We start from the raw sequence: 25,132 nt of genomic DNA, 5'->3' as shown, positions 1-25,132 counted from the left end.
ACTTGTCAGTTTCCTCACATCTGACTTTATCGTGTTATCAAATATGGATATATAAGATCGTGAAGAATATGCTATTAGAAGAGTTAGCGTAAGCCTTCCCTGTCAATCTGTGGAATGATACTTTGTCCTGTGTTCTTAGTATCAAATGGGATCAAAACCTGTTTTCATATAATGTGAAGTGCTGAATCAAGTTATTCCAGTCAGAACCTTGAGCTGTAGGTATCTTCCGTTTAAGAAACTCCTTAAGCTGCCTATCAGTGTGTGCCAACTTGTAGGAAATAAGGATGGAATAAGAGGATTATGGCAAGATGAGACAAAATGTAATCACCACCTTGAAATTGCCCTCTCTCCACCACTGACCCAGACTGCCTTATAACCAAATTCTGCTATAAGAGATTATTAAATATCTAAATTGCTATTTCATGTTTGTTCCTGACATGATACAGTTTTTCCCTGCATAAGGAGTTACCTCCCTCTGACCATTTTTTATGCTGGCAGCATGTGACCTGTCTGCTGGTCTCCACTGGCAGCACTAGCTGGAATGAGAAGACTTTAGCTTAGTATTGCTTTCACATACTGAAGACTAGACTTCCAGCTCACACAGGAAGTTTGGTTTGTAAAACTCTGTGGATCATCAGGGAAATCCATAAAGTTTCTTCCCTGTTTGGAAGGACTGGTAAAGTGTTTCCAGATCCTAAAATAGCAAGACATCTATCATGAGCTTATAGCAGCTGTCACACCTACAAGTTATTCAGGACAGGAAGCTTGCCCCCTGTCCTTTCACCCATCTCCAGGGGATCATTCTTGTACTATTTATAACTATAAACTGATTTAAAGTTAATTTGTAAGGGGGCATCTAATGGTATGCTTTGCATATGTTTTCTCAATAGCAGTATTGGCCATTATGAAGGTACTAGTGTGGTATATGACAGAAACTGAAAGTAGGATTAAAAGGAAAGCAATTTGCAGTAATGTTAACCAAGCTGAATGTAAAATCTATCTCTCAATTCAGGAAATATGTTCAGTAAGAGCAGCAGAAGTCTCCCCTTTTGCTTGTGTTGATTGATTGTGATTGCTTCATTCAGCCCTTACAGTGAGAATGTTATAAAATGTTCTGTGTGTATGTGTGTGCATATTATACTGCATTTTTCTAACATATTTACACATGAACACGTACTGCCCAGAAGAAAAAACGAGTATGAATGCTTATCTTTATTCTTACTAGTCGCACACTAACAATATAAAGAAACCAATTTATACAGCATATGTTTTATACATACTTCTAAAACTGTGAAATGGTTGTCTTCGGCAGCACTAAGGTGTAAGCATCAAATAGTAGCTTTTATTTCAAGTGTTTAGCCTTTCAAAGTTTTCTTGAAACTTCAACTCTTTAGTTTCCTAAAGTTTTCCTTCTTAGGTTTCATTCATCCACAGCAGCCCAAAGGCTTATTAATACTGAACCAGAAACATTATTTTTCTATTCCCATGGGCTGTCTTTTATAGTGGCCAGAATTGGCATTTTATTGTTGGTAGAAGCCGCTTTGGCGTTCCACATATTTGGAAGTATGATGGTCATTAATGACATATGGCCCTTTGGCGATGGCTGAGGTAAGGTAAGGCTCAACCAGTCACTTGTCTCCTAGCTGTTCACATATACTAAGCAGGCTGTGAAGCAATTTACATGATAGCAAAGAGCAATGAGGAAAGGAGAATCTGTCTCCGATCCTGAACTGAGTACAAAGGCATTTTTCCTCCTTCTTGTATCCATCCCACCCCATCCCATGTACATCTGAGTATGGGGTAGCCATAGACCTTGTCTTTATGCTCTCATTCGGGGCATGACATCCTCTTTTTCAAGCTGCCTACAAGTGGTGATAGTTTCCCAGTCTGGTAATTGCTGAGTTTGTACTTTATTAGGCAAGACCAGTTGCCTTCCATGTGTTAAGCCTAACTTGTTTTCATGGTTCCTTTCAAGACAAATTTTTGCTTTAGTACCAAGGGGTATGGGGATGGGGATGTGACCAGAGGAGGCACGTCCAGCTTTAATTTACCGTAAGCTCACGGAAGAGTCATGTGAATTTTTCTTGAGGATGAAGAGCGTTGAAATTGCTTGGGCCGCAGGGTGAAAAGACTTCAGAATATAATGTTCTTAATTGTTTTTAGAAAGGGGAAATTGAACTTCAAAATGTTCAAAAGGAAGCAAGCCTTTTTAAGTGACTCCTAATCACTGGGGTGCTTTAAAAAATAATTTCACTGTAACTTGAATTTTAATTGCCTGCCCCTTCCTCTTATTGTCATGGTACTTTCATCCCCTCTGTTTTCCTGGAACAGAGTGTTGTTACTGCTGTTTGTTTTAAGAAATCCACTGGAATTTGTCCTGCAGTGCAGCAAAATTTCAGGGATGGATATGTTTTAATATTCTGTATTATGAATATTTTTTTATATCTTTGTAATAAAAAAAATGACGTTTTAATGACTGCTCTCCTATAAACCCTGGACTGCTGCATTTCCAACATAAGAAGCTGAGGACAGACAATGCCAGGTGCAGCGAGAACATTGCTGCAGCCCCACAACATACCATTTTTAAACATTATTCAAATTAGTCTCAACACTCATAATTCTGTTGTTTGCTTTATTGCTGTTGTAAAGCAAATGGTTCTTTTATACAAATGTTATCTCCTGGCTATTAATTTAGCAGTTATTTTGGATTATGGCACTCCTGTTAAATTTAGGAATGTAAAACCTCATAAATATTTAAAAGTTTTAGACTGACGTGGGAAGAAATTGGTTTTGACTTGCTTTGTTAATATCCTGTTGTTCAGTTTGTAATAGATTTGGAATATATTGTTATTTCTCCACTGTTTGACAAAGGGAAAAACAATTGTAGTTGAGCAACCACTTCAAGTGTTCTCCCTTGAATTGTAACAGGCTGGTAAAAGTGTTTGTTTCCAGTAAAAAATAGCAAGGAAAATATCTGTTTTCCTGTAAGAGGACAAAAAATGTGAAAATTTTAATCAGAGCCCACTTCAAAGTTAATGAAAATGCAGCAGTAGGTTTGTAAAGATAGTTTTGATAAAACAGTTTCAAGTAGGTCTACTTACAGTCAAATGCTTCTGCTTCAGCATCTTTGTTATTTAAACTTCTCTCTAAGGAACAAACAAGTAAGGTGGACAAATGTGTTTTTTCCCTCAGAGACATTTTATAGAGATTGTATTTACTATGCAACGAGTGTATTCATAGAATAAATATTAGTATGCGTCTTGAGTATCCCCCAAAGCTCTGAAGAATAACTGATGATAAAAAAAGTCACAATTTTTGTAAGACCGCTGAAGGTCTGGACAGCACAGTCTCTGGGCCAGCGTTCCTGTTTCACACCTAACTGTATTTTCTTTCTTCCTTTACCTCAGGAGTAAATACATAGCTTTTCAGCCAGATCTTAAAGGGTGTTAAGGTGTAACTCCTGTTGGGATTGTCTAGAAGTATTTCAAATGTTTCAATAATTATTCAAAAAAAGATGCTGAATTGATTCAACCTGGGTAAGTATGCTAGCAGACTAAGTATGCAGTTTACAGAGCTTACATCTCTGCATGCTCCAGAGGTTCTTCAGCTGTATCCTGGGACGACGCTTGACTTGATGGGTTTCTTGTATTTCCTATGTCAGTTAACCTCACTGGTGTAACGCCATGACTTTTTGTGGTATTGGCGTGCTTTACTGGGTGCTGAACTGAAAAGACTTTTCTTCTAGCTAGCAAGTAAGTTAACACTGCAGTGTTAATACTATTTTATGGCAGGTTTACACCATCTTCTCTTACGTGGTATAGCTAAACCAGCTTAATGTCTGCATAAAGTAATTATCGAAGGTGGTACTTTCCTTTGGCTAGAAAAAGCTTTTTACATGTCAATAACTTGTTGTAGTTAGCACGCAACATTTCAAAACACAAGTTTTCAAAAAGGAAACCATAAGGTGGTTACATAGAAGTTGTAACTGTGAAGGTGAACTTACAGTTGCAGGAAAAAATTGGTATTTTATGCAAGTCAGTAGCTGGATGTGCCACACCAGCTGAGTCCATGCGATTTTAACTAATTCAGCATGGTCCAGCCCATGGCCTGTTGGCTGGATCCAGCCCCTTTGTGAGGTTTCTACCTGACCCATCACCTTCTTACCGCGGGAGACAGGGAACAGATGCTCCCTCAGTATATGCAGCCTTCTCCACCTGCCCTCTCCAGGGCGATGAGTGGCAAGTCCAAAGGGGCATAAGGAAGGGCAAACAAGCCCGTAAGGGTTGTCAGCACAACCCTGTGGACCAGCCACAACACATCTGTGTGCGCAACTGTATGCATTAGCCAGTCCTGCACACTCATTCATATGTTTTTGTGTGCATGAAAAGCTTATTCCTCTCTTACAAACAGAACAAAAGTCTGCTGTTACATGGACAAAGCAAATGTAAGGCTTTTGCTGTTGTTTATTGACTTACTACATAATCAGCATGTTGAAAATAATTTTTATTTTACTTTGAAAAGTACTTCTGCTAGACATTTCTTGTATTACTCTTTTTTTGGTTCTACAAATGTGTAGTAAACAGTGTAAAGCAACGGGCACTTGTATGCTTATGAATGTAAAGACATTTGGATGGAGAAATTCTGCAGAGCAGTATATTTACTTTGCATTTCTGAATGATAGCAATTAAAATTCACAGCTGCTGGCTGTCCAGATGTTTCTTGCATTACAGCATTGTAATTTGCATTGGAATATATTGTGTTACTGCAGTAGCTGTAAAGTGGTCAGCTCTCACAGTCTAAATGCTGTATATGGGCTCCAGTTGGGATGGTGAGCGTATTTCCTGCCCCTATTAGGTTCTTCTCCTTCCCGCTGTTTCCTCTTTCTGTTAGCTTTGACATGTTTGTATTTCTCAGATGAAGGCTTTTATTGCTGGGCATTCAAATCAAGCAGGGGATGTATTGACAGGTCAGAACTGATGTACGGATGGTTTCTCGTAAGAGTGACACGGAAAAAAAGACCCAAGTTTTGAATCAGAAGTTTCTCTTTCCCTTTGGCATTTTCAGGCAGCAAACATCCCTCTGGTGTCAGAGCTTGGCATTGATGATATCCATTTTGATGACTTCTCGCTTGATGTGGATGCCATGATTACTGCAGCCCTGCGGATGTTCATGGAACTTGGAATGGTTCAGAAATTTAAAATTGACTATGAGGTAACCATCTGCGCTGCAGAGATATCTGCTGCTTTTGTCTTGGCACTGCTCTGTCCATTTGTACACTTTTAGTAGCCCTGATACAATTTGTACTTTTCATTTCAGACGCTGTGTAGGTGGCTTTTGACAGTTAGGAAGAATTATCGAATGGTTTTGTATCACAACTGGAGGCATGCTTTCAATGTCTGCCAGCTAATGTTTGCCATGTTAACTGTAAGTATTCAGCTACAGACACAATCCCGTAAGAGCTTTTATTGCCACATTGCCTTACCTGTCTAAACATTTTCTAACATTTGATTTCTTTTGTAGTTATGATGATACTCATTCATTTCCAAAAGAAATGCACACAGAATTAGGTTATTCGACTTAAGGCGGCACATATTTGGCAAAACCTTATAGTGTTTTAGTGAGAGTGATATCACAGGCACATTAAAGTGACTGAAAACAGATGGCAGTCTTGGAGTGAGCTTGTTGTTATAGATCTTGATCTTACAAAAATGTTTTTCTTTTGGAACTCTGATTTGACATTTATTTCAGACACTTAAATTGGGAGGTACAAAACCACAGGAGATTAGAATCCCAGAAGAAGTGTTTATTACGTTGCTATTTATTATCTTCTTATCCAGCTTCATCTAAATAGTTGCAGAAGGTATTGCCTTAAAACATTTTAAGATTATCTTCCAACATAGTGATCTAAGTGAATCTTGTGTCTCCATTGGACGCTGTAACAATTCTGGGTTTTATTAACATGTATCTCCATCAGTACCTGTAACTCCTCTCAGCATACAAGTAAATTCTGTTGAAAGTACCACTGCTCTTACTCGCGCTCTCTCCCTACCCCACAGCAACCTCACTGCATGAAATAATCCATGTTTGGCTAGTTAGTTCTTGTAAATGTATCAATAAAAAGCTTCGTCATCCTGGATGTTTAATATGGCAAAAGAGAAGCAACGTGTCTGTGTGCAAACGACACTTTCCACTATACTTTACATTTTAGGTTTGCCTTATCTCCAGATAAAGATAAGAATTCAAGTTTTTCCATTTTTTCTTCATGTTCAGTTTTAATGGCCAGAGTCATCTATTGTGAACTTTAAAGTGGTCATATTAATAGCATTTGTGCAAGTATTTATTTATCTGGGCTATCATGTGCTCGTTCCCTAATTTTTAATCACTGAGCGTTTATGTTCTCCTTGTTGGCCGGTCTCTGTGGCATGGTTAGCGTCTGGACCCTGTCCATAGAGGTGGAGACTCCACAGCCTGTGCCATGCGCAGCACAGGTCAGCGCCGTGTTAACATGGACTTGAGACAGTCCGTGGCCTGTTACCTGCTCACAGGGCACAGCTGTCTTGTGCGTGGGTTCCCAGTTGGCCTACTTCATTTGGCATTGTTTCTGTGGCACAACTGTGTCTGTCGGACAAGAAAAAACAGAGTATGACCCTAGCAGGTAGATGTTGGTATAGTGCTAGGTCCATCCCAGCTACACGGGTTTGTTTCTGTAAGCATTTACGGAGGCGTAGCAAAGTTGTACCGTATGCCGTGAGACAAAGGAAATGGAGACGTTCAACAAGAGAGAAAGGTCACCTCTTCTGGGCGTGAGGCTGTTCAGCTGAGCAGAATTAACGTTGATTCAGCAGGCACTTTCTGATGATCTCTAATGAAATCTCATGGTAATGTGTGGGCATCAGTCATTTTTAAGGTTTTATAAACTCGACATGCTTTTTTTTTAAGTTATAGAAAAATGAAAAGCTTTTTACTCTGAGGAGTAAGGGCAAAGTCAGGCAGTGCCGTTCAGCTGGGAATTACATTAATTTCTGCCAAATGCTGCCAGGGGGTGAGGAGCCCTCAAACCTCACCCGTGAGGACCTCTAGGTGGAGCTCCGAGGCCAGGTTTTCGGCAGGCTCTTTCTGTGGGAGACGCTCTCTCCCACCAAGCATCTCCATCTCAGCTAGCAGTGACTACATTGGCAGCCAGCAGGGAGAAAGCACATCCCTGCTGCTTCAACAGCCACCAGCAAGCCTGTGAGGCTTCAGCCATAAACTGCTTTGACTGTGGCTCTCAAAGCATAATTTCAGGATCCTTTTAGTAGTCAGCACGGGGATGCAACTGTCTGTGGGAGGTGACCCGGGATTTTCAAGCCAAGCTCATTTCATTGCCCACACTCCTGGTAATAAACCGAACGAGCAATTCCACGGGCAGGGCTGGATGCGTGTGCCCATGGCGTTGGACTCACCACACATCCCACCCTGCTTCGCTGTGGCTCTGGCCAAGAACGGAGTAAGTTCAGGTGTATGATCCACTTGGGCTGCTCTCCCTTCCAGAGCTAGGAAGACTGATCTTGTGAAAAAAGACACAAAAGAGAGAGCCAAGAAACTAGTAATAGCACAAGGCTTGCTCTTACTGCATTTGTCTTGGGGGAACCATCCAAGTTAGTATGTGCCTTGTCTTTCCACCTGCAAAGAGGGGAAAATTCTTTGACTATCAGAGAGGGGCTCTGATGGTTAAGAAGGCACTGCTTTGTGCAGTTGTTGCACCCTATTCCTGATTTCTCCATGACAGTCAGCAATATTGACTGCACCGCAAATATAAATCAATAGTTCTATTTTAGGGCGTTTTCAGGTAGGACTTACCATAGCATAGTAATGTCTAACCTGGAATGCGGTAGCCTCTAATGGCCCGACCGTGCGCCTGCTGAATGCAGAAGGAAAATTCAGCTGGGTTGAACAAGCTGAACAACAGAAATCCAACAAAGCTTAAACCAGTTGTTTCACTCCTGGGTCAGCCTTCTGCATATCTAAGGTATGTTCCTGCATATCTGAGTATATATTTTCTCTCTCTGGTTAGACACTGAACAATTATAAACCCAGTCCTGCGAGCCCTACTTCTGTATTTCAGACTCGCCCAAATATTCTGAAGGCAAGCACTGAAGCAAGACTGCTCCTACGAGTTAAGGACGTCATGTGAGAGTAAACCACAGGATCAAGCCCAGGCTTCATTATCAATGCCTTTGCCTAACACAGTTCACATTAATACTTATTTCAAAAAGTAAAAATGAACAAGTAAGCAATACAAAATTAAAATCCTATCTGGTGTGCTAATAACAAAACATATAAATGTGGGGCAAGGTATAATGAATGCAATTCATTTCCTCACATGTAAGAATGACCTCCATAACTCACTGGAGACGCTGCCACTCATGAGTTATGGGTCATTCCTTTTCTGGTGAAAATAAATTTTACTGCACCGTTGTCTATAGCCATGTATTTTTTTCTCTCTGTGTAAATTCAAAAAATGGGGAAATGTAATTCTCTATTTTCTTGCATTATGTTCAAAGCAGATATTCCCTTACTGTAACATTGTTTTAAATCAAATGTTTTTTGTTAAGTGAAATATGCTATATTTCTCTCATATATTCAATGACAAGACTTTTAATTAAATAAAATGTTGCATTTATTTTTGAGATATTGCTACTGTTAGTAAATTCCTAAATAGGCTTTCCTGCATTTGCAATAGAGGTTGAATCCCTGAGTTTAATCAAAGCGTGTGTTATGCTAAAGGATATTTATTACAGCATCAATTTTATATTATAAAACTTCTATTTTAAGTTGCTTTAACTGAGCCATGAACGTTTTCTCTAGATTGAAACTTGATACACAGCATGTTGTCAGTTACAAACCTATTTTTTAACCCCTTTTTTAAAAATAGACCTTGATTATTATTTGTTATATAGGAGCAATGTTTAAAAAATAAAAATAGAAAACACTCTTTTTTAGAGAATTTCAAAAAAGCAATGCCACTAGAAATCAGGATAATCTCTTTCATAATATTCAAATTACCCTGTACACCAGTGGATTCTACATGAAAGGAATCTTTTTTCCTCATATTTGATCATCTTTTCTGATATGTAAACTTTGAGCACAATTATAAAGCTTTTGTAGCAAGTCCTGCACTTCCTCAGTTCCCACTGAAATGCATTCCTGAGCACCTGCGGGAGCTTGCCTCCCTCTACTGCCTAAATATTAACTGCGGCCACGTTTCAGACTATGAAAACAGAGGCTATTTGGATTTGACTGTGCATTTAGTAGAATTTGTGGTCTTCAGGGTGAATAGCAGAGTTTTCACATGGTATTGCAGCAATTGACTGGCATTTCTGAGTGGGCTGTAAGTTCCTACTAGGTAAGGACATGAAGTCCCACTGGTATTCACTGTCTTTGTATCACTTAACCCTCTTCTTGCCAGTGGGTAAAATTATGCCCCATTGAAAATCAATGGAATTCAGGATTTCTTACACACTGTTAGTGTTCAGCCTTGGTTTGGTCTTACAATATAAATGTATTTTATATTCCTTTTATATAATTTCCTTTCATACTGACTAGATTGTGTGGCTAATTGAGGAGTGTCATTGGAGACTGGCACTGTGGAAAGACAAGTGTTATGATTGTCCAGCTCAGCCAGTCATTTTTGCAGGCAATATGCCCTTATGCTTCTGAAGTGTTGAAGAACCAGGTTGTTTCTGCCATGGGTAAGATGCACGGCACCAGAGAGGTGTTGTCCCACTCAGGCTCCAGCACCTTCTCCAGACAGGATCTGTTCAGGATGCTTGAGGTTAGCAGTAACAGTAGTATTTCTTCTCTGACATGAGGCAGTTCAGGCAGGAAAAGTGCTATGGCAGGTATCCACGAGGAGAAGTATAGTGGCAAAAAAATGTTTCTAGGATCCGTTCCCCCATTCGCACGGGTGTATCTTGTCTGAGCTGCTCCTGGGGAATTTCAATATATCAGTTTTCAAAATTCTCTCCCAAATTCAAGTGGGTATCTGCAGCAGAAATATGCCATTTGAGACATTTCCTCTTTAAATCATGCTTTTCATGTCATGTGTCCCAGAAAACAAATCTCTTAATAGTTCGTAACAGTTCCATAGAGTATATTTTAGCTGGCTGCTTTTATAGGTCTTTTGATTTAATACTTCAGCTATCTCTGACAGTAGGGATTGACTAAGATGGTCGCCTCAGGATTGAAAAAATCTGTCTAAGTACTTCTCTGAACAATAATTTCAAAATGGAATCAATATTGTTTTGTATTTCTCTAATTCGAAATTCCAGTTCCCATCTTAGTGTGTAGTTATTGGTGTTTGTTTTCAGCGCTTTTTGCCTTTAGTGCCTTCCGGGTAGGGGAGAAATGGCATGCTGGAAATGCAACAGAGAGATAATAACAGATCACTCCGAGGACGTTATCTATTCTGCTAACCATCTAACATACAGCAGGGAATATAATATGACAATAAAGCATTTATCTTCTCCTTGCTGAAACGTTCATGGTATCAAAACAAAGTTGACTGTTGCTCGATGTACTAACATTACTTATCCCTTCTGCTACTGATAGTTACAGCTGCTGGGTTTTTTTTTTCTGCTCTCAGACTGCAGGATTTCAGGACATTCTGACTGAAATTGAAATTTTAGCTTTGATTGTGGGATGCTTATGTCACGACCTTGACCACAGGGGAACCAACAATGCCTTCCAAGCCAAGTAAGTTTTCTCATTCTTATTACTTTAATTTGGTTTTCTTCCACAGAAGAGCAAAAGGTGACCAGGATAAAGAATGAAGCATTAATTTCAGGCCTCCTAGGCTAAGGCCAAGTAGTCTTATTCTTGTATGTAGTGAGGGACTATCCATCTTTATCATTCTCTGTTCTTTTGGGTAATTGCTGGCTTGTCCTTTGTATCAGGCTCTTGATTGGGTTACCCCTTGTGAACTGACACTGCATATTGAAATGTGGTGCCAAAACTTGCTGTTCTTCTCAGGCTGAGGTTTTATTGATTCTGGTATTCAACCTGGGAAACACTGAAACTGTCTATCTGGGTTGTTCTTGCTAGCTGGAATGCATGATGTTAAGCAAAATCTTGTTCAACTATTAAGAAGAAAAGAAAATAGGTCAAACTGAAATCATGCTTTCACAAAAACTTTCGCAAACATATAGGCAAGCATACATAAAGTAATTTCTAGCTTATGGAGTATGAAACTGTTGCCATCGTGCTGGAGCTCAGATGCATCTCGTCCGCAGTGGGTGGTTGGAGTAGTTGCCTCACCACATACCCGTCAGTTGTGGAGCACGCAGGGTCCCTGGTCTATAGAAATGCCTCCTCCCTGGCCTGCCCCACATGCCAGAGCACATAGAGCCTGTTCGGAGATACGCTGCAGTGGGCAGGGGTGGGCTGGCCACCCCCTGAAATGGTCAGTACCCACCAGAACATGAAGCTGGATCTCAAAGGCAGATTCGTACATCACCTATGTGAAATCTTGCTCTCCAGACCATTTTCAATTCTAAAAATGAATTTTATTCTATTCCAAGTGCTTAGGACCTGATTCAGCAGCCCTGACTTGCATATATTTTTACTGTCCAGGCTGCTGCCCTCAGACACATTAATGAGGTAGAAGCAGGTTTGTGGAAGGTCTGACGGTGGTACTTCTTATTGTGGTGGTAAGGGAACTCCCTTGACCAAGGTCAAATTGTTTCCAAAATCTGTGTTCCGTGACAACAGGGGGGACAACAGGAAATGTCCCCTGACAACATCCTGGCCAAGCTGTGAAATAAAGCTGTCAGATACAGAGACTCCTCCAAATCCTATGCTGTTTTCTCAACTCCCCAGGTCCTCTACAGTCAGAATATGAGATCTTGAGGCTCTCTTGTCCTGCAGATCTCAGCATGCATTTGCAACTTTGTCCGTTCTGCATTACTGCTAATCCTCCAGTGTGACAGGGAAGTGGTCAGATGGTTGTCCAAAGATATTTGAAAGACAGGGTGATGTTGTATTAGCCTATTTTGTCCTACCTTTTGCAAAAATACTCTGCTGCAATCTGTGTATGCACGGGCTGCTGCATTTCTGGGGGTGAGTTGCCTCAGTGAACATCACTCAAACTGATGTTTCTGATATTCGCTAAGCTGCCATTTCCTGAGCTATTGGTGGTGTTGTACAGTCTCAATGAAACAACGACGCTGTCTGGATCTTCAATCACCATAGCAAGGAAAATCAATTGCAGTGCTCAAAAGACAGAGCTCGTGGTGCAAAGGTTACCAAGCACTGCTAGATGCCTTTTTGCAGCTGAATCTTGAAGAGAATCAAAAAAGACGAGACAAATGGGAAGGAATCTCAGCTGATTGATGTTTATGTTCCTAATTTACAAAAACGAGACCTAAGATTTACATCCTGACCATTTGAGGCTCTGATTAAGTTAACCACTTCTCCACCGTAACATTACACAACAATATCTCTTGTGCAGAGGGATGGCTGAGTTAAAGGTAGAGGTTTCAGCATTAGACTGCCATCACTTATACTTGTTTGACAACAGAGTACAAAGAGGAGGCGGCTACCATTTTACGACTCCATATAGAAATTGCTGAAGACATTCAACAAAAGACAAACATTACCACACATGTATAAAACATCCCTGAAAACAGAAGCTGTAGTTTTCATAATAGCAGCTATGATTTATTCCTCTAACCTGACTTATAAATTTAAGCATCCCATTTTCCTATTTTATCTTCAGTGTTCAATACTGCTGTTCTGTGTGATGAAATTTCAAGAGGTATATGATGGAGGCAATATCACAGTTGTCTGAAATGGCTCTGTTATATATCTCAACACCATGTTCTCTAGGGATGATGTTTCCTGGACATCCTTCTCTCTAATATAGCTGCTTCTGATAATTAAATACCAGTATGGTGCAGTTTTATTGTATACGCTCCTAGGAGACTCTTTCTGTTTGTCTCTAGCATAATCTCTTACTCTCATTTCTTTGGAAAGAAAACCCATCTTGTCGCTTTAGGGTGGGTCCCAGAAGTGAAGTAATGGTGAACAGTAACTATTCTGACAATCCAGTCCCGTTCTCTGCACCTCCCAACGATTCGCAATTTTATAATTGTATTCTGTAGATTTTTGTTCTTTAAACTTAGAAACCCCACCTGCTCTGTGCATTTTGAAGTTAGTTTTGTTTTAGACAATAAACATGATGAGAAAATACATTTGAAAGAGATGCTAAACTTCACTTTTATATTCACTGCTCTCACTTGTGGTTTTTTGTTTACCTTGGTATTTTTTTAAGTGTATGGTTTTATATACAGACAGAACCTCACTGCATTTGCAGTTGGTTTTTTGTTGTTGTGTTTTGGGGGTTTTTTTACAGAGTTTGTAATCACCCATTGTAAGTCATTGTGGCTATATCTATTAAGAATTAAAAATAAAAAGTAGTAGCTGAACAGTCGGTCCTAGCTCAAGTACGTTACTGTTTGTCTTTACTGCACAGTGGTGCACCCATGCTGTTGCATCGCTGAGGCACTTGGAAAGTTGCATTACAAAATTTCATGTAGTTCCAGGAAAATCTTTAGTCAGCTGATGATATTTAGCAAGGTCTGGAACATAAATGCCTTGTATCTGGCTTTAAATGAGTATTTTGATCTTGTCAACTGTCTCAAGTGTGGTTGCTGAAATGAAGAGGGAGAGCGTGGTTACATGCTTTCGTTACTAAATTGTCTCTGAAACCTGCTTCGTAAGCAGACGAGCAGTATTGACTCCCCGTGTTCTGTTTCAGGAGCGGATCAGCCTTAGCTCAGCTCTACGGCACCTCTGCTACCTTGGAGCACCACCATTTCAATCATGCTGTCATGATTCTCCAAAGTGAGGTACAAAAGCATTACTATTAATCTCTCTGTAAGCTGTTGGGCAGTTTCAGCCAGAGAAAGGAAATACCACACACAGTACCTTCTTAATGCCCTCTCCTTCAGGAATTATTTATTGGTTACCACAAAGGTCACAACTAGCACAAAATTAAACAACTACAAATGCTGATCATAGAGCCCAGAGATTATATTTGTCTCAATCAGCTAGGGGCAAGGAGAACATATCCTAATCATATTGTCAGCTTTTCTCAGTCGTCTTACATATATCCTGCTCAGTGGTTTATAGGTAGGCGAAACAAGCTCTTACCTTTCCCCACAGGTGTTTTTCAGAGTGTCACAGTCATCCTTTACTGGACCAATTTAATTTCTTTGACAGTCTTTCTGTAATCAGTATTTTTATGATGGTTTTGCATAATTTTACTAAATGATTTTTTAAAAAAATTAGTATCAGTAATATCATGTTGTCCAAAGTACACTAGCTGCTTTGCAGATATATATAAAGACATAGTTCTTGCCTAGAATATCTTATGTGCAACAGTATGCAGCATGCACTACCCCAGAGATGTAGTAAGTGAGAAAAGTAGAAGGATGGACACACAATCCTTACAAAACAATGGATGTATTTGCTTAATTTACACAGGTAGATTATTACAAAATGCATTCAGTATACATAAAACAAAACTGTTTTTCATGCAGCACAATTGGAGACCATAGGCTGATCTGCAATAACTTTTGAAGAGCATCTGGGAGTGTCCCGTGATCGCAGACAAATGGAAACAGGGTGACGGCTTTGCCTCTGTGTACAGTGCCACAGAGATTAGTCATGGGACTCTGGCTTTAGTGTTCAGTTTCTTGACATTATATTTAAAAAGTAGACATAAGAAAGGAGAGCACCAGCATGAGATTTAAACAGCTCAATCTGCTTAGCCTAGCCTAGCTTATCTAAAAGGTGATACTAGGAATTAAATGGCTCCTTATACTACCAGGGAAAGGCATAAGAAAAAGCAGCATTTGAAAGTTAAACAGACTGGTTCAGAATAGGAAAAAAGGAAGAAGTTTTTGGTTCGGGGGGTTTTTTCTAAACCAATGAGACTGTTCACCCCTGGAACAAGCTTTCCTGGGAAACAGTGATTTCTCTAGTTCCTGAAATCTTCATCATGACTGAATGTCTTTCTGAAGACAGGCTCAAGACATGGACAACTCTCTGAAAGTTTATAGCTCATGTCAGTCTAGATGCTTTTCTTTATCTTTTCCGGTTTAAAAATCAAGAAATTTATGAAAAAAATACTTTTTTCCTTGGAATCTACTCCAGCTTCTTTCAGAGATATAAAATATTACTTGAAATGCAAGTCCTCCCCTTTGCTCACTCAGGCAGCTTCTTCTCCAGGTCCTCATTTCTAGACCAGAAAATTAATCCTACAGGATTTTTATTCAATAGATACTATTTGCTAATGGAACACAACACCCCTTAGTTTGGAATAAATGCAGATTTGGATCCTCCAATCTACGTAAAGATACACCAACTTTCACCAGCTAAGCAGTTGGTCTCCTCTCTCAAATAAGCTGAAATTAGATTGTATCCTATCCACTAATGTTGATACTCTAGTCTGTCTTTGCTATCTAGAAGGAAACATAGGATATTGTATTATTTCTTTTGATTTTTATCATGTTGGGCAAAGGAGCTATTTATCCTTTACTCTTGAGATGCTAACCTCAGTATAAGTGATCTTGAGCTTTGTAGTGACATGGTTTTATACACCACAAAACAGGTCAGAAAGGCAACAGATATTATAGAATAACAGACAACTTGGTAAATTACCCCTGTTGTAAGAGCTGCTATTTTCCTGATACATTTTGCTTTATTTTCTTCTGAGTACTTTGGTTTTAAAATTGTTTTTCGTAAATAAGCTTTAGATTCTCAAATCCTTCTCAATATTTAGCTGAAAAGAAATAATCATTTCATTGTCACAGAGAAGACCATCTTTTATGCATGGCAAATTATTTTTTTAGTCCAGTAATTAGCTAATCTATTAAAAAATACCATCTCTACCTCCAGACCCTATCTCGTCTATGTCCTCAGACCATCAAGGTTGTAGCAATCCTGTTGCTGGAAAATTCTTGGTTTTAAGGGCATTTTAATCTTCCTAAGCAGTAGATGGCAGTGCATAGTGAATGTGTGCGTTACAGTGCTAAATACCACCAAAATAAGACTCTGTTTAGCAAGAACCTCATTATTTCTTTAGGTGATCAGAAAAAACCCAAGTGTAGTGCTTTTATTTATGTTAATTGTTATATGTGACTAATGTCACAAAGACCGCTTCTTAAGCTTAGATTTAGAATTTTCTATTAATTTTGTTTCTTTCAGCTTATTTTCTCTAGGATTTCATAGAGAAATTATAGGATCTCTGTCCCTCTTAGTTTTCAGAAATTCAGTTACAAAAGGACCTTCCTGCTCGCAAATAGCAATATTAAATAATTTGTTTCCTTTCATTCTGGCCACGGAGCACCTTTCAAATTCTTAATCCATGATCGCTTAAAAAGTAGCCTATTGGGCCTACAAAGGGCGTTTAAACTGCATAAAGTTGCGGTTCTTTAGCCTGCATAGGCAATGCTTGTATACACTGTAAGGCAACGCAGCAATGGGCAGAGAGAGCAAATGGGCTGTTTTGAATGAAAAACTGATTTAGTGTCTTTGACTGCTCTAACAGCAGTTTGTGTACCTGCAAGCACAACAGCACAGATAAATCTATTACAAGCACAACTCAAAAGCCGCAATGCACAGCTCCCCAAAACATTTAATAAGAGGGAAGATTGAGATGTATCTATAGTTTTCCCCATAAACTGAGTCTGTGCAGGGTCAGAGCAAAGAGTAAATCTTTTCTGAAGACACTATAATTTCAGCAGAGTTTAGAAAAACATCCCAGGTGCTTGATTACAATCGTCAACTCTTCCACCCCAATGTAATCTCAGCAGTATCAACATTATTATTTTGTCGTAGTTTTGCCATGAATCAGAAAAGGCCTCTGTTGCAGGGAAACAGTAGACTAAAGAGTTAGAAAACCTTTTAAAAACCTATATTGATTGCTAGCCCTTTACCTCTTTTATCTCTTTCATTACAGGGTCACAACATCTTTGCTAACTTGTCCTCTAAGGACTACAGTGACCTTATGCAGCTTCTAAAGCAATCGATATTGGCAACAGACCTCACTTTGTATTTTGAGTAAGTATTGGCATTTCTTGTATTTGACAAATGAAAATTTGAAGAACTTACTCTAATGAGCTATTAAATACCAATAAGGATATATAATATGAGAAATTAGTGTTTAGCTGTGGTTGAAGAGATTTAGTCTAATGCTTAGTATATCTTAGGCTAATAGAAATATCTCAAGTGTCCAAGTAAGTTTTGCTTTAATGTGTAACATGTCTGTATCAACAAAAATCAAGTGAAATCCTAGGCTTATACGTCAAAGCAATCCCAGGAATCGGTTACAGCTCAGTCCTGTAATTCTTCTGTCCCTTCTGTGATCATTTCTTCAGGCATGTAGAAAATCAACGACATTTTAGCATTCTTTTCCACCATTTCAGAGTTTCTAAACATGTATGCTAAGAAATATTATATTTAGTTACAGACCCAGTTGCAGAGGTAATGAAAGCATACACGTTGCTTCTCTGAAGACAATTTGTGCCAATTTGCATCACATGAGAATAGGTCTTAAAAAGCTTAACTGGAGAGAAGTATAATAGGATCTCTCTCATCCGGTTTTCTTCCTTTTCCTTGTTTGCAAATCAAATCTCTAAGTAGACTTCACGTTGGTGCTATTTTGTGTTTTTCAAATGCTGTTAATTATTATCAAGCTCTTCCCAGTGTGAATGTGTGGGAGCATGCGTGTAGTCAGAGGAGTCGTCGTGTCACCGTCACATTGCACTTTTGACATCCCCCTCTCTGACATATGCCTGTGGCTGACTTACAGGGAGAAGTGCTGTCAGATGTGCAGTTTCAGCATACTACCTTCCCAGTCTTGACAATAATTCATCCTTAGGAATTTTTGTTTGATGTCCATTAGCATCCTATCCCAAACAGTGCTGGGTAGCATTTAATAATGTTTTTCTCAACTTTTAGGGGGTTATACCTGGATTCCCCCGCTGCTTTGTGCTGACGGTTGATACCAAACCAAGTTTCCAGAAAACGTCAGGCAAAGTCTTTACCCTGAAATTGTTCAACTATCTATATCAACATTGTATCTTTAACTGTTAGTTGTAAAAATACTAACTGGGATGCTGCAATGTTTGCTTTGTCTTTTTTGCTCAGTGTTTGGTTACTGTGCCAAGGGCTGTTTCTAAACACACTGATATTCTTTGTTTCCTGCAAGGCTATTCTCAGAGAAGTTGTATTAAGAAAGGGTTTTAATGAATAGTTTTATTGTAAATAACTTCTAAACATTAGTCCATGAAGAAATTTCTGCTTGCTGACATGAAAATCCTGAGTAGGACAAATAACCCCTGTTAAGCATACTCTTTCTGAAGCTGTCTGTTAGGATCGCTTGGTATCTGGGGGGCTGCTGTGACAGGGGAATTTGCTGACAGCTTTAAGTGAGATACAAGGACCACAGGGATGTGTCAGTACGGGTTCTCCTGCCTCACCACAAATAACAAGGGCTGCAGAAATGTTTTGTGTTGTCAAGGAAGAGATGAGTGGCAGGGGCTGAGAGGGCAGCTGCCCTGGCACAGCCCCATGTGCTCCCCCTGGCCGGGATCCTGCAGCCCCTGGAAGAGCCAGAGGCTCTGCCCTGGAGAGGGCCCGCGGCAGTGCCTTGGGAGGGAACCCAGTCCCGACCCAGACATGATGGAGCTCTCTTCCCTGCCTGCCTTAGGTTGAAAAACTACGTGGTCAAGTTGTCTTCCTAGTTTTAATACAGAGAAATAATGTCCAAAAAGGGACGTCAGCTGAATTTCAAGATTATTCTTCCTTGCTTGCCTAATTGATTTTTATGTGCTACATGAATCAGACAACTTTTAGCAAATGACGCCTCTTTACTCAGAATTCTGAAAATATGTTATCTTTTCGTCTTCTGTTTTGATGATTCATTAATCAGGTAGTTGTTATGCTTCTTTACTTCCAAAAGTGCCTGAAAATCACTCCCTGGAAACATTGATGGTTTACACTTCTTAAAGCCACCCTATGTGAACAGATGTTTCCTCACAAGTACTGAACTTGTTTTTTCAGTTTGCTACGTCTTTAATATTTTTGTAGAGAAGGAAATTCTCATATCGGTATTCTTAGAATGCCTAAACCTAATGATCACAAAGTCCAGCTAGCAAAACAGCAACAAAACTCCAGGCAGAGCAAGACTTTATGACCTTCTCAAGGCAATGCTTTTCTACAAACAAACAAAAAAATGACTTTCAGTGAAAGATCAGATGGAAAATATACTTGATTTTAGTAGATAATTCTAGATAATGATGCTTGTAGATAATGCAACAAGCAAAAGCATGGAACCAAAATGAAGTTTATGGGAAATCACTCAAATGATGTCTTGAGCCGCTGGGCTGTACAGCAACTGGATTTGCTATATAGAGCAAGACAACTTTCCCTTCCAGGCAAAATACAACCAGAGTCAATGTTACTCAAAGACATTGCAAAATTGTTATGATTCTGTTTATTTCTGAAATCCTGGCATACTATGTTTGCTTAATATGAGCAAACCTCTTCGTTTTGGATACCATGCATAAGCAACCAGTAGGAAACATTAAATTGTTTCTTTATACATGGCTGCTTTCCTTAGGTTGACTCCTTCCTACACTAGAAATTCTCTGTGGAGTTGGACTACTACTTCTGCATCCATTTAAATGGATTTCAAAGAAAATTCTTATTTTAAAGTTTTCAGCTTAACATAAGGCCTTGAGACTCACATTTTCAGTTACTGTTTATGGATCTCTATATTTTAAATTTGAATGTTTGAGGTTTCTGGGATGTCATCTTCCTGAGCTTTCAACTTTAAACATTCTTGCCTGTTTTTTGTCCAGTAACATATGAATTGCCCAGAATATCCGATACTTCAAAATGAAATAATTACCAAATTTTACATTGTTAGACTGGGCACTGAAATACAGGATGCAAAAATCCACTGCTCAGTCTCTTCATAGAGTGTGTTGTTGTTGATGATCTGCTCAGGATTAGGCTGGTTTAAGGTTTATGTGCCAACTACTCTTGGCCATTAAAATTTTCATTGTTGCAATATTTATTTCCACTGAGGCCATGATGCTATGACTTTGTGTGAGAGAACTGAATTTTGTTTTCTGCATGTATGACTTTGCATTGTCCCAGCAAATTTTGTAACATGAGACTCTTATGTCTTATTTTGGGAAACATAAGGAATTAGATATCATCACGTAGTCCTCATATCTCCCTGTTCTAGTTGCTGTCATGAAATCCATTATAGAAGGGCCCTATAGCAGGAGTGACTGATCATATAACACATGATAGTCAGGGACCAGAATAATGCAACATGCCCCATGTAAAATTCTGTCCATTGATCAAGGGCAATGTTCCTGGAAGTGTGCATCTCCTCATGTGTAAAACCTGTACTGGCTGCTGTCAGACTGTGCTTTCAATAATCACTGTTCAAAATTTCAGTCTAGCTGAAGTAAATGTAGAAAATACAGGACTTTGCAAACTCTCTCCTGTTGGGGAATCTTAACTACATTTCCACTCGACAAAGAGATAGCAGTCTCCTATGAGATGGGGCACTGGACTGTCACTCAGAGCATAGGTATTTGCTTTCCAGCTTTGATGCTAATATGTTGTGTCACTTTGGGCAAGTTGCTCCATATTTTTGTACCTCAACTTCCGCTATATCTGGGGCAGGATCTGTTTCATATTGTAATCACACTGCGTGCAATAAGAGCCGCTTGGAGTCTCAGTGCCATAAAAAATTACAGACTATGATGAGTCAGAATTTTGGTACTTAGAGGCACCAAACAAGCATTAACATGTTCTGGCTCATGTTTTGTCTATCTTTGAGGACATAGGCAAGATATTCCAGAAGACAAAGCATGGGACCAAGCAGGGAGACCTAGTTTCTAGTCAATAAGAACTACTAACTCAAGACATCTGCAGCTCCTGTGTCTCACTGTTCTGTTCTGTGTGCTGGAAATAACAGGAATTGCACGTCTCTGAGAAACCTTCAGGATCCAGAAGTAAAAATCATTTTGCAAGGACAAGTAAAGAGAAGTGTGTATATATTTCAGGGGTGTTTCTATTGTCTGTCTGTCCGCTGCTGTAGTTGAACATTTCATGCTTCCATGGAAGACTGAACATTTTGGTACCATTTATTTCCTTATCTGCAGAGACCATAAATACAATATTGCTTTTACTAGGCAACTCTGACATTGATAACGGACATTTATAGAACATGTTCGGAAATTAGTATGTTTCACTTAAATGGACTGTCAGTGTAACAACTTTAACAATAATACATGAGGTGCGATGATTTCATATCATCCAGAGAACTGTGTTTCTATGGCAGTGCTGCCCTGGAAGTGTCTTGTTTCCTTCTCTGATAATCTGTTTTGTTGCAGGAGAAGGACTGAGTTTTTTGAACTTGTCAGTAAAGGTGGTTATGATTGGAACATAAAAAACCACCGCGAAATATTTCGGTGAGCACTCCTATTTCTTGCTTTCTGGTTATTTCAAAGTGTAGCCCTATTTGTTTAAGGAATTTCATATATCATGGAGTAAAGACTTAGAGTAACAAGAGAAGGTAGCTTGTTTTAAAAATATGATCCATGATATGAAACGTACGGTATGATTTCTAAACATTACGAAACAGCAGGGATGTAATCAGTGTGACCTCACCTTCTCCATTCCTATTTCTGCCTTCACACCCTGTCACGTTTTCTTCCCTTTCTCCCAGCCCCACCAGTTACCGCTCAGCCCTTCCGCTCTTTCTCCAGAAAGCATCAATATTCTGCCTCAGGACACAAAGATCTTGTGCGTTTCCCCGTTCCCTCCTCCTCCCAGCTGTTTTCTTTCACCAGCCATGCTTCTCTCTGTTCTTCTAGTCTGTACCTGGGAATTTGCAGATACACGGTACTCTTCTAGCCCTCACGAATGATCTGAGCTTGCATCCTACTGAAAACCTCAGACATTGTGGGTGGTTTGAGTACACCGTGCTTTTGAGGCAATAAAATGTGTGCATTTGCATATGCATGTCTGATTATGTCTCGTTTTATCTGAAATTTCATTAAATTTCGGTTTCCTTTTGGTCTTTTGACCAAAATGTTGGCCATTTTCTATTTTCCATATCATTTCACCCATTCCTAGTTTTAGATTCAGGCAATATATTTGATGCTTCATTTTCAGTGCCCTTGTTCTTCATTTAAACTTTCTCAGACTTTTATCTGCATCATGTACTGTACATAAACGCATTCTACAGCTGAATGGTTTCTTTCTCCTAATGCATATAAAACATGGTTGTAGCTAGGTATTAAACTACAGTGGAACAGTATAGCTCATAGTAAATCTTAAATTTTTATTGTAGATGAGCAGTAGAAACTGCTTAAACAGTGTCTGGGATGCCTCCTGTGATTATAGGTTCTCTTGCTATAGCAGTCACTTACAAATAGGCATATAAATTAATCCAGTTTGCATATGTTATTATGTAATAGTACCCTTACTTAGATCATGTGAAGCACATGCTTTCTAGTATATTATAGGTATTAATGTAAGTAGTGTTAGAAGTATTGCAAAATTAGCAGTTACTCCCTTGCAATATCATTTCCTTTTTAGTGTGCAATGCACAATACCAAAATTAATCGTTTGATGACCTGCAACACATTAGGCACAATTGTGATGTAAAAGCCATGCTGATGGCTAAGATTTCAAACATGTCATTCTTTTCTGGAGGAAAAGAAGGTAGCAGGGCTGACATTTTATATATGTATTATTTATTTATGCATCCAGAGCAGAGTTGTTTAGAAATCCAACAAAGGTTGATTCAGCTTGTATTGTTCATTTCTGTTTTTCAGATCAATGCTAATGACAGCCTGTGACCTTGGAGCTGTGACCAAACCGTGGGAGATTTCAAGACAGGCAAGTCATGATTAATAGCAGGGCTGGGAGGAGGCAGGACTGGTGGGACAATATTCCCAGGGCCCTGGCTTACAAGGGACCAAAACTGGAATCAATTTACAGCGGTATTAATGCTATAAAAAAATAGCAGGGAGTTTCTGCGAGAAATGGTTTATTGCATAATCTTTCCAAGTACACATGCTGGTGAGCAGCATGTAGGTACCTGAAGAGATCTGGCTTTACAACCTCTCCTCTTAATAACCTTTTAAATCCCTATCAAAAAATAGATGGATTAAACAAAAAAAAGCATTAGCCACATGTAGCTGCACTTACTTGTTTTGTCCCAAAGTTTTCCTTGGTAGCGGCAGAATCTTCTGTAAATCAAAAATACCAGCAGATGATCAGGAAACTTTGATTAACATAAAACCTTCAGTATATACAATAAGAGAAATGTGTTCATTTTCTCAACACTGATGGAAAAAACTGCAAGTGTAGTATAGAGCCTTTTTAGCATCCTGTACTTGGAAACAAACAAATAAAAATTCAGGCTTCTGCTGCTGAGTAGGCTCTTTAGAAATATACATAAAACTTGGGTCCAGCGTTGGCAAACAATTACAGTGTGAGAAAGCAACCTGTCCCAAAGTCTTGCCCTTTACCACATGATTTTCCCTCTTCTAGGCATCTTTCCTTACTCAGCATCCATCCTTAATATTTCCTGTACTCACGCTAATAATTCTCTGTCCTTTACTGAGGTCCAGAACAAGCCAGTAGAAGGCAAGCTGTGTAGGGTTTTGGAGGAATATACAGCATCAAGAAGCGAATAGGAAATACACCAGTGCAGCTGAGTGTGGCTAAGCACCTGGAGGGAGTTTGGTTGGCTTAACAGCAAAGTGATAGTTAAAAAGATGGGGTGAAAAAGAGAAGCTAGACCAGAGAACTAGTGAGGCAGGAGCAGCGAGATTTCTTGGAGGACAAGGAAGTAACAGAAGCTGAAAGGGACTTGGCCTCCTTTGTGGTAGTATGAAAGTTACGTGCACAATAACTCCGTAAGAAAGCATTTATGTGGTGAGGACTTCAGCTCAGCTTGCAGTTTTGTCAGATGAGTCTTTTTTGCTTTTATAAGCAGACTATGAGAATAGTCCTTCTAAGGCTGTTACTCTACTCGGCCAGAATATGGTCACCTCATATGGAAATCAGAGAAGTTGCTCGTATCCTGTGGTGGGAAAATGAGTCACAAGACTTTTCAGTGCCACCTAGCCACAGCTGCAGTGTATGCAACCCCTCCTCATCTTTCCTCTTTAAGCCAGTTAGCTTCTCCATTTTCTTTGACAGCCAAAATGTCAGGTAAGGTCTGTTTTCCATGTTGTCAATCTTTGTGCTATGGTGCTGAATTAGTGCTGAAGTCTCTGGCAGACTGTTTTTTTATCCTTATTGCTTTTGAGGTCTGCAGGTGAAAATTCCCCTGCAGCCTAGTATACAGGTTTACAGGTGTACAGGTGATTGAAAAATCCAGTCTGGGATTTTTCAAGTCCACAGAGGGAAAACAGGAAATAGTTGGACCTCAACTGTGCCAAAAGAAAAAAAAACATGAAAAGTGAGGGAGAAAGAGATTTAAATATATGAATCAAAGGGAATAAAGGCTACATGTAAGAAGGCACAATTCAGGAAAAGAAGATAGAAAGAGACAAAAGAAGAAGGAAAGGGACACAAGGAGAACAGGATCAGAATAGTGGTGAGAAACAGGGGTGAGACTATGTCTTGATTATTTTAATACAATACACTTGGCAAACCCTTAATTGCTGCTAAGTTGTTAAATTATTCCTCTATCTGGAGTATTGATCCAGAATTTTATTAGCGTGCTGGGATTACAGACATTATAAAGTTCCAAACTATGTGATAGCCTGGCTCAAGATTTAAGAGTACTTTATAGCATCACTTCACCTACTTCCAATTTATTTTGGTACTCCTTATTTCAACTGTAACAGGCTTAGGATTTGTGAATGTTAGCTACCATGCAGTTGCTAGACCAAGAAATTTTGAGATTTCATGAAGTGCAGGTTTTCTCCTTCATAGAATCATAGAATGGTTTGGGTTGGAAGGGACCTTAAAGATCATCTAGTTCCAACCCCCCTGCCACGGGCAGGGACACCTTCCACTAGACCAGGTTGCTCAAAGCCCC

General features: G+C 39.4%; 1 protein-coding gene across 1 annotated transcript in view; it reads left to right on the top strand.

Moving 5' to 3' along the window:
* Window positions 1-25,132, top strand: part of PDE11A (phosphodiesterase 11A) — a 145,675-nt gene that overhangs the window by 100,131 nt on the left and 20,412 nt on the right. Inside the window, exons 15-21 of the mRNA XM_009278683.1 lie at window positions 5,065-5,211; window positions 5,317-5,424; window positions 10,625-10,734; window positions 13,796-13,886; window positions 17,003-17,103; window positions 21,462-21,539; window positions 22,911-22,978. Of these exons, the coding sequence (XP_009276958.1) occupies window positions 5,065-5,211; window positions 5,317-5,424; window positions 10,625-10,734; window positions 13,796-13,886; window positions 17,003-17,103; window positions 21,462-21,539; window positions 22,911-22,978 (703 nt within the window). The remainder of the gene's footprint in view (window positions 1-5,064; window positions 5,212-5,316; window positions 5,425-10,624; window positions 10,735-13,795; window positions 13,887-17,002; window positions 17,104-21,461; window positions 21,540-22,910; window positions 22,979-25,132) is intronic.

Source organism: Aptenodytes forsteri, unplaced genomic scaffold (assembly GCF_000699145.1).
Source record: "Aptenodytes forsteri isolate BGI_AS27 unplaced genomic scaffold, ASM69914v1 Scaffold257, whole genome shotgun sequence".
Classification (NCBI taxonomy): Eukaryota; Metazoa; Chordata; class Aves; order Sphenisciformes; family Spheniscidae; genus Aptenodytes; species Aptenodytes forsteri.
The sequence above is the reverse complement of the archived record's forward strand: the minus strand, read 5'-3'. Positions and strand labels throughout refer to the sequence as shown.